This window comes from Durio zibethinus, chromosome 12 (assembly GCF_047325235.1).
Source record: "Durio zibethinus cultivar Kanyao isolate XHJ-2024 chromosome 12, ASM4732523v1, whole genome shotgun sequence".
Taxonomy (NCBI): domain Eukaryota; kingdom Viridiplantae; phylum Streptophyta; class Magnoliopsida; order Malvales; family Malvaceae; genus Durio; species Durio zibethinus.
Genome location: NC_143173.1, coordinates 19,492,171 through 19,508,685, shown reverse-complemented (window position 1 = coordinate 19,508,685; position 16,515 = coordinate 19,492,171). Strand labels below are relative to the sequence as shown.

General features: G+C 29.4%; 1 protein-coding gene across 1 annotated transcript; it reads left to right on the top strand.

The window, feature by feature from the left end:
• Positions 1–13,349: 13,349 nt before the first annotated feature.
• Positions 13,350–16,124, top strand: LOC111296525 (tryptophan N-monooxygenase CYP79A68-like). Its single transcript, XM_022890876.2, has 2 exons — positions 13,350–14,538; positions 15,160–16,124. The coding sequence occupies exons 1-2, from the start codon at positions 13,504–13,506 to the stop codon at positions 15,799–15,801; spliced, it is 1,677 nt and encodes a 558-aa protein (XP_022746611.2). The 5' UTR covers positions 13,350–13,503; the 3' UTR covers positions 15,802–16,124.
• The last annotated feature ends 391 nt before the right edge of the window (positions 16,125–16,515 follow it).

Genomic DNA, 16,515 nt, shown 5'->3' with positions numbered 1-16,515 from the left:
ATTGTGTGTGTAGGGGAATATAACATTAGAACCTTAATCTTAAATGTCTTACTATTTATCAAGAATAATATATATATATATATATATAAAACATAAAGTAATAGATGAATAAATGACTTAATTAAAATGAAATGGAAGTGATTTTTTTTCCTTTTTATTGTTATTGTTATAAAAAAAATCAAAATCCATGAAATTAAAGTTAAATACCAATTATAACCATTACATCAAAATTAAGGATAATACATAATTAATTTTTGCCTGACTCTCAATAAATAACATCTCCAGTGGAGTTACCAAGCTATTATAATGATTTTGGAAATTATTAGAAGAATTTTAAAACAATCAAAATAGAGAGTCGCTATTAATCTTTTTTAGCCAGATGCGATTGACCACCTTAAAAACTTATCATTTTAATAAAATTTTAAAATTAATTTAAACTTATTAATAAGATAAATTTTAGATCTAAAAAAACATAGCTATGCTTGAGAGTACGGTTATACGTAAAGAATGATTAATGCCCCCATAACATTTATTTTAAAAACGGTATCAATTAATTATATGTTACCTCTTAACCTTGGTAAAAGTGGTCTCACCTTTGGAATTTAGAAATAATTTCCTTAATTTTTCTTATTGCAACAAAAAAAAAAAACATCTTTTTTTTTTTTTTGAATTTTTTGGTTGAAAAATAATGAGAATCTTATGTATTAAATAATTCCCAAAAATGTTCCAATACTTTGGCAATATTAAGAGGAACTTTTTCACCTATGTATCTTTTAAGAATCACTACTTGGATTCCTAGAGAATCCCATTTTCAGCAATTCATATTTTCTTTAAAATCAATGCTTATAATGCACATAATATGACTTGACGCCCATAATTTAATTTAAACAGTATTTTTAGTTTTTCTTTTTTATATGAATTTATTTTTATTATTTTACAAAGAAAAGGTAAAATAATTATTGAAATTCATTCAAAATACTCCAAGACTTTGGCAAATTTCAAAAAAAATTTCTCACATAGAGATTTTTTACAAATCAATATATGGACTTTTTTATAATTTCATCCTTAAAAGCTCATATTTAGGTCAACATTTATATAATTTAAATAATTTTTTATTTTATCTTTTATAGAAATTCACTTCTATTAAAGGTAATTGTGATTTTTCTTTATATATTGAAAATTATTTTAAATACACTGATACTTTGGTAGTATTTTAAAAAAATCTTTTCACTTAAGAAGTTCTTGAAAATTATTGCTTGAACTTTCCTGAATCCCATTATTAGAAAAATCTCTGTTTATTTTTGAATTATTAATATTTCACAATAGTAATAATTTTAAAAAAATGACCATTCACAAATTGATCTATTTCTAAAAGGATATCATTTTTCATATATTTGTTTCTTTACGTATTTCATGAACCAACATTTAAAAGCATTAATATAATAAAATGTAACAACATGATAAGATAAATAAATAAATAAAAGGAAGAAAATATACCAAAAATAGAGCCTTTGGGCTAGTACCCAAAGCCAAACTAGTGGACAAAAGAGGACTCGAATTTGAATGGGCTACAAGTTGGGTTTTCTCAGGGTTAAGCAGAAAGCCTTGAAACAGGTCTAGGTCGAGTGTGGATTGACTCAACATTTCTTTTTTTTTTTTTTAACTATAAAACTTTTTTTTCTTTTAACTATAAAACTTTTTTTTCAATATGTTTCCTTGCTTTTTTTTTAAGAGAGAAACTTTTCATTCTTCGAAAAAAAGTAGCCCCCCTTAAACCTAGTTTTCCATGGTTTTGTAGCCTTGTCACAACTGGACAATGCTAGCGGCTACCACTGTCCAATGTCATTTGGCTCCCAAATTTCAACAATAGATTTCTCTCTTCATCCATTTTACTTCTACCCAAGTGGTTTTCTTTAAAAAAAATAAACCTGATTTATCTTAGATCTAGACTTAAAACTCAAAATTTTAGACCCCCAAAAAAATATCATCCCACCGTCCAATATAGGTAAACGTTCTCTATGTTTTTCTATCTTCATGCTCTTCATCCCCACCATTCGAATTTGAAAAACTCATCTCGAAACCGTTCGTCGCCACTCACGCCACTACCAATGTCATTGCTAGCTATCGCTCCAATCTTAAAGACAAACCACCATTTTCCTTTTCACCCTTCAAAACATCTTAAAATCACCCCAAAATCTCCTAAATCAAAACCTTTCCTTGATTATGTTTGTGATTTTTTTCATTGCTACTTTTTTTTTGTTTGAGTGTGGCTTTTCACTGAGGATTGTGGCTTCTTTTTTGTGTTTTTTGTTATTTGTTTTGTTTTTAGTTCTTTGGGTGAGGGTTGCAAGGAGATGATTGTCAACAGTGCTATGATGGATGGTTTGGCTAAGGTGGCTATTTGGTGATAAATAAGTGGGGGACCTCAGTTGGTGACAATTATGGTGCTAGAATTTTAGGATGTAAGCAATGGGTCTGTAGGATTGGGTTTTTGGAATAAACTTAAGGCTCCATTGAATTTCAGTGGTTTTGGTAAAGAGCTAGTTACAGTAGGCTTAAGAGAAGGCTGAGTAGAAGCTAAGAATTCAAGAGTATTGTTTGTTAATGATGAGTGGTTTGATAATAGGTGGTTTGCCTGGCTATGTGGTTGAGGATTGATCATAGAGGGCATGGATTTTGCTTGCTTTTATGAATATCTTGCTAATGATGATTATTTGAGATAGTGGGGAATAGGAAAAAATATGGTGATTGGCAATGGGGTAGCAGTTTTGGAGAGTGGTGAAGCCTGACGGTTGAAGTGGTTTTTCGGTAGTAATCTCTTTTTTTTTTCTATGAATTGTGGATCTTTGTTGACAAAATCCCTACTTCATGTTACCATTCAAATCTGGAGGGTGGGTTTAGGGTTTGAAAAATGTAATTAAGGTTTTGGATTATTGTGGTGCAGTCTGGTGTCATCCAAGGTGAAAATAAGGGAAATGCTGGTATGTTGATTTTCAGGATTACGAGTTTGCTAATTGTGGGGAAGAGAATCTTTGATCAAGTTAAGCTAAAGGTGAATTGGGGTAAAATTGAAAGTGAAATCTAAAAAGCTGGAAATGGTGCAACATTTAGAGAGAATGAAGAATTTTAAGAAAGGGAAAAATGAGGGAGGTTGCTTGTCATCGCATATAGCCTTGCATTTTTTAATCAATTAATTAATTCTTAATTAAAATAATTGGACTTTAAATAACTATTTCCAACAATATTGGCATTACCAATGAAATTTTACTGATGAAATTTTTTCGTTGGTAATTATCGACGGATTATCGATAAAATTTATCATCAAAAAAATTTCATCCATATTCCATAGATGAAGTTGCGAGGGAAAAAATATGATTTGGTGTGTTTTTTACTAGCAAAAAAATATGTCAGTGATCCATTGTTAAAAGCTTTATCGAAGAATTTTTTCATTGGTAAAAAAATTTTCAGTTTAAGAAAATTTGGAATTAAATTGAGAGGGAAAAAATCTTTTTTTAGCAACAAAATCTGTTGGTAATCTATTGCTAATAGTAAAATCTATCGACAAATTCCTTCAGCAATCCATCACTAAAAGTTAAAAAATTTTGAATTACTAACAGAATTTTCATCAGTAATCCTTTGGTAAAGGAAAGTTAAATACTTTCTTCCCCAATTGAAACCCTAACTTTGTTTCTCTCACCTCCTCTCTCTCCTCTCCTCTTTTCTACTCTCATCTCTTTCTTTCTCTCCGCTCCTCGTCACTAGCTCATGCTCGTGCCGCCCTCTCCTCCCCGCTACTGTGAGCCCATAAGCTCGTGCCTTTCTCTTCCCCTCTTTCTTCTCCTCTAATCTCCTCTCTTTGCTTATCACCACTAGCCTGTGCGTATGCCCCCCTTTCTTCACCAACCCTTGAGCCTATGACTACATCAGTGATTGCACCTGTGATTGAGCTTGTAACTGCGCCTATGCCTTAAACTCGTGAGATCGACCGTTAAGCCTTTAAGCCAATGACTGCACTTGTGACCACCACTGGTGCACTGCCTTTGATTTCTAGCCTCTCATCTGGTTTGGAACCTATCTCATTTACCAAGATATAGTTTCATTACTTGGCTTGTTGATTTTGATATAGACAAGGTATAGTTGGGAAAATTAATTGAAAAAAAAATTTACTTGCAATTAGGTTTAACAATTTTTTTGTGCACATATATTACATGTGTGACAAATAAAAATAGAAATGATTATACGAATTTAGTTTTATTGGAACTATCAATGAAAACTATACCAAATAGATCTTTTATATTCTTATCTTATACATATTAATTCTATTGAAAGGATAAACACTAATTTTATGGATATTGGTATGTACTAATAACATAAAAATATCATATCTAAAGTTGAAACTTTCAATTTTTATGTTAAGTTCTTAAAGAATATAAGTGCTTTATTGAAGGGATTTCTAACAAAAACTTTACATTTGGTATTTGCCACTATTGGGTAGTCATTTTTTGAAATTGGATAAGTTTACAAGAAAACATTAAGAAATGGTGTTTGAGAAAGACATTTATCTTTGAAAGAAATAACTTGAAAAATACCTTTGTTGAAACAAGTTGTAAAAATTGGTTAGAATTTTGTTTTCAAAAATGAATAAGTAGATATTTGATATACTTAGAAGATATTCATAAGTAATTGAGAGAAAGAAAAAATAAACCTTTTTATCTACTACTTTTGAAACCCTATTCCATAAATTTGACATAAATAAAAGTAATAGAAAGCTATATATATTATGTTAGAAATAGTTTAAACATTTTCAATAAATTGTCAATAGTATCAAGTAATAAAATGTTGACTTATTAATTTTAATGATCAAAATTACCTTTATGACATATGTGCCTTTATGACATATGTGATGCATATGTGTGTATAAATTTCGTAATTATTTTTTAGGACTTTAATTACTTAATTTTTAGTTTAATATACTAGAAGTATATTTTTTGAACCTTTACAATGATGCAATTAGGGTTGAGAAAATGAACAAAGATTGCTCTTGGATACATTCTTGTTTAGATGTAAATGGATACATTAGTCAAAACTTCTACGATGGTGTAGACGAATTTATTGGATATGTTTATTCTTTAACCATCCTTTGTAAGTAATGGAAAGATTAGGTGTCCTTATACCCAATGTGAGAATAGATGAATTTTAAATGTGGATGATATGTAGGAGCGCTTTTATTATAAAAGGGTTTACTCTTGGTTATGCGAGTTAGGTCTCACATAGAGCGTTAGAAGTAGGACAACCATCAATAAGCAAGGAAACCTTTGAATTGATTAGTGAAGTAAGATTCAAAAATTCGTATACTAGAATGGTTATAAATGCTGTCTATCCTAATTTTAGGGTGGATGCTTTTCATGCTAGTGATGCAAAAGTTGAGGTTTCTATTTTTTGTTGAATGATATGGATGAACTATTGTGGTCAAGCTGTACGAAGCACACAATCTTATCTGCTATGTTGTAACTTTTAAATTGTAAATAAGAATTTAACATAAGTCATGTTTTGATCATTTAGAGCATAGTAAAAGATATGTTGCCAATGGATAATAAATTGTCAAAAAACTTTTATAAAATTTTATAAAATTTGGACTTGGTTATAAGAAAATTCATGTATATGAAAACAATTGCATGTTGTTTTATAAGGAAGCAACAAATTTGACATATTGTTCAATATGTGGCCATCCCCAATATTTAAGGAAAAAGTATGGTGTTGAAAAGAAAAAGCACATTCCTTATAAAATCTTACGTTATATGCTATTGATACCGAGACTTCAAAGACTTTATATATCAAGTAAAATTGATGAATATATGACATGGCATACCTATAACCAAAGTTATAATGGTGTGCTTCAACATTTTATTGATGATAAAGCTTGTAAACATTTCAATCTCAACTATGAATCATTTGCAATTAAAGTTTGAAATGTTAGATTATGATTATGTGCTGATGATTTTTTTTTTTATTTGGTCCCAGTGCGAAACCATACTCTTATTGACCAATAATGATAGTGGTATATAATTTGTTACCATGGTTGTGCATGAAGTGAGAATATATCTTATTGAATGTGACCATTCTAGGAAAGAGTAGTCTAGGTCAAAATATTGAAGTTTTCTTGAGACTTTTAATAGATTAGTTAAAAATATTATAGTCAAATGGTGTTGTGACTTATGATACTTATAGAAAATAAAATTAAATAAAATTTTCATTTAAGGGCAGCTTTTTTATAGACAATTAATGATTTTTCCTACATATGGTATGTTGTTTGGATGGAGCACTCTTGGAATCTTATCATGTTCTTATTGTATGGGACAAAGAAAGTCTTTTCGATTGGCTCATGGTAATAGGCCTTACTTTTTCTATTGTTATCATTAGTTTTTGCCTCTTTATCATCTTTTTAGAAAGCAAAGAGATAAATTTTAAAAAAAGGTTGAGCGTGACTCTTTTATTGTTCCATTATTAGGTGAAAAAATTTTGATTTGGTTGGATAGCTTTCTTGATATCAAATTTGGCATGAAATGTAGTGATCATAAGTTAGTCGGTTGTGGTGAAAGTTATAATTAGGTGAAGAAAAATATATTTTAGGAGTTACCTTATTAGCATACCAATCTTATTTCGCACAATTTTGATGTGATGCATATTGAGTGTAATGTCTTTGATAATGTTTTTAACACAATGATAAACGTTAATGGTAAAACTAAAGACAACACAGAGACTTGACTAGATCTTCAAGTGTATTACAAGCAACCTAAGTTGGAATTAGTTGAAATGAATGAAAAAATTTTTATGCCTAAAGCTTCTTACACTTTAAACAAAAAGCATAAAAGAAATGCTTGTGTGTAGGTTAAACAATTAAGACTTCCTAATGGTTTTACATCTAACATAACTCGATGCATGCACATGGCTGATTGCAAGTTTTATGGGATGAAACGTCATGATTATTATGTTTTCATGCAATGATTGCTCTTAATTACTTTTCATGATTTGGTCCCTAACTCCGTTTGGGATGCCATTATTGAGCTATTTCATTTTTTTAGAGATCTATATTCTACAGAACTACATATAGATTATATGAAAATGTTGGTAAAAATATTATAGAAATAATATGCAAATTATAAAAGATTTTTCCTCCAAGTTTATTTGATTCTATGGAGCATTTACTAATTCATTTACCTAATGAAGCAAAAATTGGTGAACTTGTTTATTATCGATGGATACCATTTGAGATGTAATATATTTAAGTTGTTAGACATCAACGTTTATTAGTTTAATTTTCAGTCAATAACATTTATGTGATGTTATGCAATGATGATGACTAGGTTTTTTCATCATTTTAAAAAAAAATGCACCAATCAAGTATTCATTGAAGCATCTATATGTATGGCATATGTTATTAAAGAAATATCCACTTTTTACTCATTATATTTTGATTCAAATGTGTCAACAAAATTGAATCAAGTGCATGTAATGATGATGAGGGAGTCGTGGAATCTAGAAGATGTTTTTCAATTTTACTCATATGGCCGAACATTGGGTCTACAAAATAAGTCTCGATGCTATCAATGAATAAGCATATTAAGGCCCACTTATATGTTTTATTGAATTGTGAATAGATAAATCCTTACATTGAGTAAGCACTATGTCAATATGATAACTCATGTGTTTCTAGTTAGTTTTTTAAATATTTCTAATTCATAATTTACAATGATAAGATATATGATGACTTAATGAGAACATAGTTTTTGAATATAAATGATCCGAAATTGGAGAAAGCACATGATGCAAGATTGTCACAATGGTTAAGATAATTTGTAAGTTTAGAGCTTAATAGCATATATCAATGAAATAATATTTTCATATAATTAAAACAATTATCAATTTGAATGTTTTACGATTGGATAGGTTGAAGAGCAAAATGGTGAAATGGATCATTGTCTACTTAAGATAGTTTATGGTTTCAAATGCATGGTTAGGTGTTTCAAAGGTTACTTTGTGAATGGTTCTAAGTTTCATACAATTACCTATGGCCAAAGTTAAAAGATGATGAATTATGCGGTATGTGTGAAAGAAAGTTATTACAATGATTATGAGCATGATTTTTATGGTATCTTGAAAGATATCATTGAGTTAGAGTATTTTGGAGTAGGAAATAAAGTTGTACCTTTTAAATGTCATTGGTTTGACATAGAGAAAAGAGTAAGGGTAGATCCTCATCATGATCTTGTTGAAATTAAACACAATTCAATACTTATTAGTAATGAACCATTTGTTTTAACTTCACAAGTACATAAAGTTTTCTAGTCAAGTTATCTTTTTGGAAGAAGAGATCAAAATGACTAGTGACAGTCTTAAAAACAAAAGCAAAGAGCACATATCGAGTAACTAATAATGATGGAGATGAATAACAAACAACTTATTTAAATAAAGACGTGTACTAAGAAGTTGAAGTTTCTATTCCACATAACGTTACTATCTCAAAAGAACTTGATAATATTACAATTCTTATTGTTGGTGATTATGAACAAGTGATTTGAGCAAAAAAAACAAAAAAATGATGATGATGATGATGATTATGATGAAAAAAAATGATGATGATGATAATGATGATGAAACAAATGAGTTTGCTTACTCTAGTAATGATTGATGTATTTATTATGACTTTTAATGATATATCTAATATTTTTTTGATGTGGTCAACATATGTAACGTTAAATATATTAGTTGATTTGGCCTATTTTCATTTTAATGTTTTGATATGCCTATTTGTATATATTTTGCTCATTTCATCAAATATTCTAATACTAAAGTAATACTATATATGTTTGTTATTTTTATGCTTTTAAAATTCTTATGAAATGTTAATATTCTATGTGATAGATGTACTGGGATATCGTGCAAAGAGCTTTGTTCATTGAAGTGGTTCTAGAGTAAGATTAATGAGAGATAATTCATGTATCGGGTCATCAATAGCACCGGTACAACATGATCCCCAATATGGGTCTTCTTTACCACTGATATAGCATGATTTTCCATACGAGTCATTTTTTGCACCATTAATAGATGATCCATCAACGGAGCATGATGTAAATCCATCATTCACCGACAAACCACCACTTAGAAATGAAAAAGGTACAATAAAAATGCAGAGAACTAAGGGAGCAAACAAAGGATTACTAACTCCGTTAGATCTGAACAAATGGTTATAGATTACTCCACTAAGAGAAAGGTATAAGATACCTTTTACAATTAATTTTTCCTTATTGTTATTTGTTTTTTAAACAATTCATATAGTTTAAATAATCTTACTACAAAATGGAAGTTAGTAGTTTTTTTAAGCAATCGACGGTTAGCTCAACAATTTCAAGAATAATTCAAGCGAATTTTACTAGTCCTTGGTCAACATAGGATAAAGTTCCTACACCAATAAAGTTTATGATGTTTGATAAATTTAAGATAGTAATTGAATATTTATTTTTTGTATATATTTTTATTTGATTTGAATGAAAAGATTAAATTCTTATAAACCATTTATTGTATTTCATTATTATTTATGTTAGAAAAAATGTCAATAGGCTGAGTCAGATGATGCTTTACTTTAATGAGCATGGAATAATATTTTCAAGAATCATTTGAAAGACTTGTTGTTTGACGAGAGAAATTGACAATGAAAAAGTGTGGAGTTGATAATAATCATAAGCTACATAGGGATGAAGCGGAGGTGGATCACAACTCTGATTTGTGATGCTTTTATTAAGAATGTATGAAGCATTTTAAAATGACAAAACATCCCTGGCAAAGCCAAACAAAATCGTTGGATAAAAAAAAAAAGTATTATGAAACACATTGGCGGTTTAATTCCATTTCCTATTCATTAAAAGAGAATGGAATGATATTCTTTTCAAAAGTTATTATTTTCATCAAATGTCAATTTTATATAAATTGTATGACAACATATTTCATTCAATGTATCTAAATGAATGTAGTCATTTAAGTTGCAATGAGAGCCCATTTTTATAAAAGTCTTCAATCGCACTCACAGATGTTTAGGAAGACGTGATTTTGTTGATAACAAGTTCAAAATTGTCAATGTATGTAACTTTCCAATAACTTTGTGAATACATTCAAATTGTTGTTTTGCTTTATTGAAATAGATAATATGTTATATGTTTTGAGATTTAAAAACTTTGTCAAAGTAAAAATTGTTGCGTAACTTGCTTTGTAATTTTGGTTGTGTATTGTGATTATTGATGAACTATCTTTATAGTATATTGCGATGATATCATATTTGTGAAAGGTGAAAATATTGCTTATTTTGCTTTGTGATTCTAATTGTGTATTGCATTGTTGATGAAGTAGATAGATAATGTAGTAATTGAAAGACTAAACATTAAAGGATGAATGGTATTGAACTATATAGTGTTTTGTGCTTATTGAGATGCAATGACTTTATGAAGGTGAAAAATATTGCTTATTTTATTTTGTGATTCTAGTTGTGTATTGTGATTGTTGATGAATTATGTTTATAATATAGTAATTGAAAGCCTAAACATTGTAGGACGAATGGTATTGAAATGTGTCGTTGGAATAATAATGTACTTGTGTTGGAATGGTAATTGTTTTAAACTTTTTGTAGGAAAACTATACTACTGCATTATCTCAAAAATATAGTGAAGACTTTTTCAATCATACAGATTTTGATTCATAGGCATAGATTGAAGTTATTAGATGGGTTGAAGCTACACACACTTATGTATATGGCTTTGGATCTGTAGATAGATTTAAGGACCTATTTTACTCAAGTCAGTCCACTGCCGTAACAACAATGTCTTACTCTGTTGCGGTCCATCATCAATGCCTCCTCAACCTCTGCCTCCTCATCCTTTGATACAAAAGCAAATTGATAAGTTAAGGATTAAGTTGAAGATTGAGCTTAGGTATTTCATAGATCAGATGATGCAGTTGATGGGGTCTAGACAATTTCTGTCAATACAATTTTTTAGACTTCACGATGGTAACATCGATTCTTGATTAAGAGATGCAGCAATATAGTGAGTTCTTTTTTAAGACTTTTGTGGATATTATAAGTATTTTTATGGATGTTATGAATATTTTTTAGTATTATATTTTCTAGATGTTAGAGATATTAAGAATGTTAACTTTATTATGTTAAGAATGTTATGTGAATTTTATATGTGATTTTTTTTTATTAATACTAATAGAAGTAAAAAGTTTTTTTTTTAAATAATTACATATGTTTTAATTTTAATTTTTAGGTTTTTTAAATAATTATAAATAAAATTAATCAAATTATGGATGAAATTATAATTTTACTAATGGATTTTATCGATGAAATTTGATTATTATTGAAGGAATTTTATTATGATTGATGAATTTTACTGACTAAAATTTTACCAAAGGATTTTATCGATGAATTTTTTGCTGATGGATTCTACTCATGGATTTTTTACTAATGAAAAATTTCATCAATAAAATTCATTAATAATTACCGATAAAAATTCAAATTCACTTATGGAAAGACATCACTAACTTGCTTAGCACTAATGGAAATTTTTCGTCAATAATTTTGTCAATAAAAGTATTACTAACGAAAAATTAAATTTTACCGATGAAAAATTTTATCGATAAAAATTATACTTCTGGTATTGATCGAACTTTGAATTACAACTAATAAAATTAAATTGGTCCTAAAATAAAAAAGCTCAAATGACCCTATAAGATAAATCCAATTAAAACTCTAAAATGACCCAAATTAAGAGGTGCAAATAAAGCTTGAAAATCACATAAATTTGAATAATTTCAAATAAAATTAGGTGTCCATAAATCGAATGATGTAATTTATAAAATATACTTACTTAAAACTTTTTTCTTTTGAAAGGTTACTTAGACTTATTTGAGAAAACTGAAAAACAAATATTTTTGCTAACTTTTGGTAATTTTTTTATATTTGTGATTACTATGAATTGAATGAACTTAAGATTATTTTTTTAAAATTAACAAAATAAGATCAGTTTAATACTTTAGCAGCTATGGGTACTTTTTTTTTTTTTTTACTTTCTGATATCTTCATTTATTATTTATTTAAGCTTTCTTGAAGATAAATATAAGAGATAAGGATATAATTCTTTTTATTTGATTATTTTAGATATTATGAATATTTATTGGCTCTTGTTACATCAAAGGAGTTACGTGTTCGATTCCATATTTCAAGCCTTTGGACTTTTCTGCTTTTTCCATAAACAGCGAATTCAATATAACTTTTCGAAGTCATCCTGCTTACGTATCTTCCTCTATGGAATAATATATTACCTTTTTCTTTTAAAAAATGTACGGATTTTGGTTTTTAATTCACGAGTTTCAGCTTGCCTGCTGACGAACACTTTTTTTTTTTGAATGACGTTTATGAAGCTTTAGTGAAAGAAACTTATAATAATAGTAATCCCTACCTCTATTTTCAAGTTACAACCTTTTTTTATACCAAAAATATATATAAAAGAAAGTTTCAACTTAACAATGTATTCACATTTTTTGCATTTAAAATATGTTTTTTGAAATAACTTAATTCTTATTTTTTTATTTCTAATTTTTCTATAACCATTGCATCAATACTAATTAGGTTTGGCTTGATAAATTGTCACAACAAAAATGTGGCTTGATATATTAAATGAGTTGCATAAAAATTGAAAGTTTAAGTCAAATTTGCCACTACACTATGAATTTATATTCAAAATTTTCATTGTATTTAATTTCATTGAATTTACCTACTATACTTTTTTTTTTTGGTTAATTTTTTGATAAAAAGTAACGAAAATGATCAAATCTGTCATTTTTATTAATATTTTAGTCTTTTTTATTTTTGTCTAAAATCAACAAAATTGAAAGTATAATGATAAAATTGATTAAAATTGAAATACAATGAAAATTTTTAATATTTAAGCCATAGTATATAGTTCATAGAAAAACTAGAAAGGGCTGAGAGAGTGGTAAAACAAGAATATTGATTCAATTTAGAGTGGCATTCCTCTTAGGATAATGAAATAAAACTTCTATAATCCAAAAGAAAAAAAATTAAATATATTACTTTATTTTTTATATTTAAATTTATTAAAAATTGAATTCTGAGTATTAAAATTAAAAATTTACCATTCAAATCATGTGATTATTCATTTTTGGCACGTTTACTTAATTTTCAGCTAGTTCCAAAAGCAAATTAAAAATCAAATGCCAAAATAACAAACAAATCAACACTTACTATTTTAACAACCTCTTAAATTTTTCACGAAGTTCAATGAATGTCCAAACAGTGTTTAAACCTATCTCTCTCTCTCTCTCTCTCTTTCAATAACCTCTATATATAGATCTACCTATCAAGCATTTTGTGTAGACAAGCATACAAATAAACAGACGGAGAGAAGAAAAGTTCCATTTAATTGTTAGGAAATGGATAAAGCCTCCACTAATATTTCCTCCACATTTCATCTGCTGCCTTATTGGAGCAGCTCTCATGATTTTGCCATCTCTAGCCTTTTTCTAGTTCATTCAACACATATCTTAGTCTTTCTGTTTTCACTCCTTGTCCTTTTCAAATTGAAAGGCAACACTAGAAATGAGAATCCAAACCAAGCACCTCTTCCACCAGGGCCAACTCCCTGGCCAGTCATCGGAAACCTCCCTGAATTATGGAAAAACAAGCCTGTCTTCAGGTGGATTCTTGGCCTCATGAAACAACTTGACACCGATATTGCTTGTATCCGCCTGGGAAATATTCATGTCATTCCTGTCACTTCACCTGAAATTGCTCAAGAATTCTTGAAAAAACATGATGCAGTTTTTGCGTCGAGGCCTATTACGATGGCAACTGATTATGCTTCTCGTGGTTTCTTGTCAATAGCGTTTGTGCCATGGGGAGATCAATGGAAGAAAATGAGAAAATTGGTTGTTTCTAACATAATTAGTACACAAAGACTTAGCTGGTTACTCCATAAGAGAAACCAAGAAGCTAATAATCTTGTTAGGTTCATTTACAACCAATGCATCGACAATGAAGCTGATATTTCCAATGCATCCGTTATAAACCTGAGACTTGCAACCAGGCAATATACAGGAAATGTCATCAGGAGGATGATGTTCAACAAAAGATACTTTGGAAATGGCAAAGAAGATGGAGGGCCTGGACATGAAGAAGAAGAGCACGTCGAATCTCTCTTTACTATTCTCATGCACGTTTACTCTTTCATCCTATCAGACTATGTACCTTGGCTGAGAGCATTAGATTTGGAGGGTCATGAGAAGATTGTGACTGAGGCTCAGAGAATTGTCAACAGTTACCATGATCCGATTATTGATGAGAGAGTACAACAGTGGAGAGAAGGGAAGAAGAAGGAGCCTGAAGACCTTCTTGATGCCTTCATTTCAGCAAAGGATTCGTCTGGGAAGCCAGCATTTTCAGTTGAAGAGATCAAAGCCCAATGCACGGTGAGATTCTTAATTACACTTCTAAACACAATAGTACCTTTTAGCTTGCACGTGTTTTTATTTATAGTAAAAATAATGTCTAATTATGCCGTAGGTTACTATACTTTGCAAAATTTTAATATCTATAATATAATTTATAAGAATTTAGTTCGTATACTATTTTGATTTGATAATCTTAATTTCATTAATTTTGTCAACTTTTTGTGGTTAAAAGTGTTAATATTAGCATGTCAATGCAACATTAACAAAATTAACGCTACACATTAGCAAAGTTAAGGACTATATCCGATATTTTTAATTATAAAAATTTAATGAAATTAATGATTGAACTAATATTATCAACTCAAAATAATACAAAAATTAAATTTGTATGAATTACAATATAAAAATTAAATTTTAAACTTTTTTAAAGTTTTAAAACCTCTTACATAATTTGATTTAAAATTAACTAAATTAATCAAATTGTGTGCTAAAATGAAAGGATTACGGCACTAATTTTTAATTAATTTTACGTACAAAATACTAATAATCACGTACAATCGATGGTATTTGGTGGTGATGGATAAAACTTTTTTGGTTAACTAAATTAAGTATGGTGATCCTTGTTTGATATACATGCAGGAATTGATGCTTGAAACAGTAGATAATCCTGCTAATGCAGCAGAATGGGCAATGGCAGAGATGCTCAACAAACCTGAAATTCTCCAAAAAGCCAGCCAGGAAATAGACAGTGTTGTTGGAAAGGACAGATGGGTTCAAGAAGCTGACATTCCAAAACTCAATTATATAAAAGCTTGTGCAAGGGAAGCTTTTCGGCTTCACCCCATTGCACCCTTCAACGTTCCTCATGTCTCAATAGCCGATGCCACAGTTGCCGGCTACTTCATCCCTAAAGGTAGTCATGTCCTGCTCAGCCGAGCAGGCCTTGGCCGGAACCCGAAAGTTTGGGACGAGCCATTGGAATTCAAACCTGAGCGGCATTTGAAGGATGGTTTGAGTGATAAAGTTGATCTAACAGAGCCGGAACTGAGGTTCATTTCGTTTAGTACTGGAAGGCGCGGGTGCATAGGCGTAGCTCTTGGGACTGAAATGACTGCAATGCTGTTTGCCAGGCTGATTCAAGGTTTTACATGGAACGTACCACCTAATGAATCGAAAATTGACCTCTCTGAATCGGAAGATGATCTCTTCTTGGCAAAACCGTTGCATGCACTTGCTAAACCACGATTGCCTGCTGCACTCTATTCTCAGCTTGACTACTAGTCAAATTTAAAAAGCTTTAGTGCTACAATACTATACTAAATAAACTGTAACGAGGTTATGAGAATAAGACATGTAATCATCTTTAAAAGGTGAGATTCAGCATGTTTCGAATTTAAAATTCAACACGGGCAACCCTATGGTATTGCTATAAATGATTCCAATTTCCATTAATAATCTAGCCATGCAAGTTGAGTTTCCCTGATTCAGCCAAGCAGTAGCCCTTTTTTCTTTTTTTTCTTTTTTTCCTTTTTTTGCCAATTGGAAATGAAAGCACACATGCTTATTCCATGTTTTGTTCACAAGTCCATGGAGAAATAATACTAGGAAAAAATGCCAATTAAACGTAGTTTGCAACCATTCTCAAAAAATTTTTACTTTTGGTAGGGTTAAGAAGCTTAACCCCCTTTTATGGTGCCTTGTTTTGATTTTGCAAAAATTTTAAGTCACTTTTATTAGTAAAAATTTTTCTTTTTCAAATTACCCTTATATTGAAAAATAGAAAAAAGTTGTTTAATATAGTTAACTGGTAATAACAAAGTAAAAATGAATTTTTTTTTTTTACTTTTTAAATTAATGAAACATTTTTTAGGCAAGTAAAAATACACAAACAAAATATTATTTATTGGACGGGACAGCACTATTATTCTCTTATTTCATTTATATTCAATGTCCTTTTATGTTCTTAGATTGGACTGACAGTGAAAACAAAAACAA